General features: G+C 42.7%; 1 protein-coding gene across 1 annotated transcript; it reads left to right on the top strand.

Moving 5' to 3' along the window:
- The first annotated feature begins 918 nt into the window (after window positions 1–918).
- LOC136610486 (olfactory receptor 5F1-like) lies at window positions 919–1,929 on the top strand. Its single transcript, XM_066589717.1, has one exon. It carries the CDS (start codon window positions 919–921, stop codon window positions 1,927–1,929), a length of 1,011 nt encoding a protein of 336 aa, XP_066445814.1.
- The last annotated feature ends 3,059 nt before the right edge of the window (window positions 1,930–4,988 follow it).

A 4,988-nucleotide genomic window follows, 5' to 3' on the forward strand; every position in this document is an offset into this window, starting at 1 on the left:
TACTTCTTGCAGCTTCCCTGTATACTCTGCTTTAGATCACATCAAGAGTTCTTGAGTAAAAAGATGTATCATCGACATTCATACTAAGATACTTGTTACCTGTAATATCCAGTTCTGTGTCACATCCTGCACCATCCTTGGTCTGCTTCCTGGTGTAAATCCACCAACACATTTCAGCCCCTGATCTGTGTATTATCCTTCCTGGCCTGCCCAGCTGCTGCTTGTCAGAAACTAACTCACGGGCTCTTTCATAGAGTTCCCCTTCTGCAAAATGATCATTTCTTTGCAGCAGTTAGAGGAGTTTATGAGGTTAATGTGTCCTACTGTACGTTTGCCTCAAGATGGTCAAGACCAGACCAACAAGGATCTTGAGAGTCGACATTCCTGATTGACTAAGTATATGAAAAAACATCTTTAGTTGGATTCTTCAGTTCAGAGATGTCAGTAAGATCGGAAATAATTATTAGTATCCAGATAGGAAATATATTCATGGTTCACTAATTGGATGGACTCTCCACTACAATAATCAGCCATCCTCCAGGACTGTGGAGCATTTACTCCTGCGCATCAGGTTTGGTATAAATAAGGGTCTAGATTTACAGTAATTCAGAGAAGAGATACAAGTAATCTATATGTCATGCAGGTATGAAAATCCCACTGCAGAATCTTCCAACACCCAAAACTACAAGAACTCATAAACCACCAATCATTTGTGTATTGTAGAAGTGATAACTTTGTATTCGGTAAACCGTCATCTGTATGAATGTGTGTATGGACAACCATGCAACCGTACCCCTATATAGGTCTTGTTCATATGTTCCAGCTTGTTGTCATCATCTACATTGTTGGTTCTTGTTCTTTGTTTTGCAGCTTCTTGAAGAGTCTTGTGTTTAGGCTAAAAGTTCTTTGAAAGATAAGATGAATGAAAGCCAAATGGCGATGTTTGAGTTTTCCGGATTGACCGATGACCCAACACTTGCCTACTTCCTCTTTGCATTCTTCCTCCTGGTTTACATGATAACTTTGATGGGCAATGTTGGGTTGTTCGGCATCGTCCGTAGGACATCCACTCTCCAGTCTCCCATGTATTACTTCCTTAGTTATCTCTCTCTGGTGGACCTCTTTTACTCCACAACAGTTACACCCAAGATGATCTCAGACATTGTTTCCAGGAGGAAGTTCATCTCATTCTATGGATGTGCTCTTCAATTCTACTTCTTTGCAGCTTTTGCTACCATTGATGTTCATTTGCTCTCGTATATGTCCTATGACCGATACGCTGCTATCTGCCACCCTCTACATTATGTGTCCATAATGACCAAAGTAAAATGTCTCCGTATGGTTGGCGCAGCTTTTACTCTTGGTTTTCTGCAGTCATCAGTAAACACCAGTTGTATATTTGGGCTTCGATACTGTAACTCAAATTTTATTGACCACTTCCACTGTGATATTCCTCCTCTGCTCAAGATCTCTTGCTCGGATACCTTCACATGTGGTATAATCATCACGTCAATCATTGGATTAAATACCGTAGGTTCATTGACCACCATCCTGATTTCATACCTTTTCATCATGGTTTCCATTCTAAAGATTACGTCATCTAAGGGCAGACAGAAGGCGTTCAGCACCTGCTCCTCGCACATCATGTGTGCCTCCATCTTCTTTGTGTCTGTGTTCCTCACTTACTTACATTCTCCTTCCAATATGGCTGACAAGCAAAGTAAAGTGGCCGCCATCTTTTATTCCGTGATGACACCCATGTTGAATCCTCTCATATACAGCCTGAGGAACCAGGAGGTGAAAACAGTCATTGTCCAAGTAGTAAAAAGATGTACTCAGATGATTAGACTTGTGTTGAGTTCTTGTCATACTAATCTACCAGAAGTAGATATGAGAATGCACAAACCTGTAAAGAGACTTCAGATATAAGATATAATATATATCACACACCGGATGATATGGCTCAATTAATGTATCTGGTTGGTTTCTCACTGGCTGGTAGGTCTGAATGAGGAAACATTTCAGCTGGTTTCAATTTTTGCTTTTCTGAACATCTTCAACTTTTTTTAACAAATCCAGTTGACTTAGATCTAAACTGGAGATATAGCACTACATCCTATAGTCTGTAGCAGTGTTTAGCAACCAGAGTGCCATGGCTCTCACGGTGAGCATCACTCAGTCGACATTTATAAAGTGGTTATCAAGGCAGCACTCCCAGGGATACACTTGGGTCCAAGTGGAAGCGCTGCTCTTACCCCAGTTGAGTGTCCGTCACTCATGATTGTAAGTGCAACTCTCATTGAAATCAGTCGTTATTGCTGGCTGGGGTGACATTGATTTCAATGACAGCTGTGCCTGCAGTTATGAGCACTAGCCAATACACATGGGTCAGAGCATTGCTTCTGCTACAACCCTGGTATATCCCAGTGGGCCCTGCCTGTTAAAGAAATTCTATTCAGCCGGCCTGCAGCTTCGGTCAGGGGCGCAGTGCTGATTCTGTGACCACTAATGTCTGAGTTGAGGTGATAGGTCAGCAATACCAAACTCAGAAGCAATTGCTGTCGTCCAACCGGAGATGTCCGGCCAAAGACCAAGAGAGGGGTTCCTGTTAGCCTCTGGCTGGGCAGCATCCCTGGGATTACTGAGGATGTCACTATTACTACGGGGCTAATATAGGAAACACTCACAACTAGAGCCCTTGCGGGGGTCGCCATTACTGCTGGATCCACTATCATAACTGGGGTGACTATGGAGACTCTATTGCGACTGCAGCCACTATGGGGGTCATTATTACTATTGGATCCACTATCACTACTGCAGCCACTATGGGTGTCACTAATAGGGCTCGTTCACACAGGTGTAAGTGCAATTTCTTCATGCAAATACCCTCCTACATGTTTTCAGTGGATAAATACACTGCATATTTGCGCACACAAAAAAAGAACGCAGACAGCCCATTGCATAATTGCACCCACCCATTCATTGGAATGACCTATACCGGGGCGTAATAAGCACCAAAATGGGTCATGTCATGTATTTTTCCTGGGATTACATACTGTGCAAATAAAAATACGCTCATGTGACTGAACCCATTGAAATAAATAGGATCTATTCATTGCACATTATGTGCGCAAGCATTGAGCCTGCAATTACAAGCACAACTGCCATTGATTTCATTGAGAGCTGTGCTGACCACTACTTGAGAGTCAAAGCAGTGCTTCCACTCCAACCTTGGTCTATTCCAGCGGGCGCTGCCTGGAAAACCCCTATAGGCTGGTGACACACAGGGCGAATTTGCCGTGGACTTTCCATATGGACCCTCCGCATTGAAATTTCACAGCATTTACAGTGATAGCAAAGTGGATGAGATTCTAAAAAACTCAGCAACAAATGCAGAAAAAATCAGTACAAAACCTGCTCAAAAATTGACATGTGGTGCGGAATTAATTAAGCCATATGTCAATTTTATCACCGTTTCCGTTGTGCAATTCTAAATGAAACAGGGAATTCTGCAAAAAAAAACGTGATTAAACCCGCACTAAATGGGTTTTGAGGAAGACTTTCCATGGCTGATCTGTTGCAGATTGTGTGCTTCGGACATTCTGCAGGAAGTCAGCCCCGTGTGGACCCAGCTTAGGGAAGTCAGCCCCGTGTGGACCCAGCTTAGGGAAGTCAGCCCCGTGTATCGCATGTAAATGGGGCTTTAGAGTGCTGACCTCCAAGTGTGTGACTTGGAATCACTGACTGTGGAGTCAGGGACTTTGAAAGAGCTTCTTGTACTTATTCACTGCTTCTGTATTTGAATCTTTGCATCTACTACTTCTATGTAATCTGTCTGTATGGTCCCCATTTAGAATATGCTCCATGACGGACAATGCCATCTAGTGTACACCTTGTGCCATGTATGTGGTCGACCATCCGGTGGCATACTGCTATATGAGATTTGAGCATGTTGTACATTTGAAAGTCCAGATCCTGGATCTAAATTAGCAGCTGGCAGCACTGAGGTCCATTGGCACCATGGAGAGGAGTTTGCTGCTCCCTGAGCACTCGCTGGGGTAGACATGGGGGTGGATGTCAGTGTGGGGGTGCAGGATGAGCAGGCAACTAGCTGGGTGACAGAAGGGGTAGAGGGAATATTCCAAAAAAGACTCACGTATAAATAAGGACCTATCGTGTTTCTGCGTCGATGTAGTGACACATCATCAGGAGTCATTTAAATAACCTGTCATCTATTAAATATGGTAGACAGATAATGCCAATGCACATAAAGTGCTTGTATGGTATCAGAAAAGAATAATGATCTGTTAGCCCTCAATTAAGGTAATAGATTAAGATTTAGTAGCCTTTAAGTCATGCAGTGGGAACACACAACCCACACACAGCTGTCTGGAATAAGGGGTATCTATTTCCTTTGTGTCAAGAGCTGAAAGTGGAGTATCTGTCATAATATCTGGTCCACACTGTGAGATACTGCATGGCCGGGTACCCTCACACTCCAGCTATCTATTCACTGTTTTGTTTTGAGTGCCTTGATTTAAATACTACTAATAAAGTTACATTTTAGGAAATTTAATTTTTTTCCTTTTGTTTTGGACCAAATGTAACAAAAGCCACTGAAAATCTAATACTGAGGGAAATAGATGACGCAGCAAATCACAATGAGCTAACTATTATGGGGGAATCACTGACTAGGTTGATCAGGGAAATTCAGTAGATATAATATATATTGACTTTCGTAAAGCATTTTACAAAGTATTTCATATCATCCTTATTGATAAAAAGGACCAAATCTGGGATTGACAAGACAGCTGTTAGGTGGATTCACAACTGGCTGAGTGATCGTACTCAAAGAGGGGTCATAAATGGCTGCACATCCAAGTGGAAGAATGTATCAAGTGGGGACCACAAGGCTCTGTCCTGGGCCCAGTGGTGGTCAACATTTTTATAAATGATCTGGAGGAGGGAATTGATGGGAAACTGATCAA

This window comes from Eleutherodactylus coqui, chromosome 2 (genome assembly GCF_035609145.1).
Source record: "Eleutherodactylus coqui strain aEleCoq1 chromosome 2, aEleCoq1.hap1, whole genome shotgun sequence".
Lineage (NCBI taxonomy): Eukaryota > Metazoa > Chordata > Amphibia > Anura > Eleutherodactylidae > Eleutherodactylus > Eleutherodactylus coqui.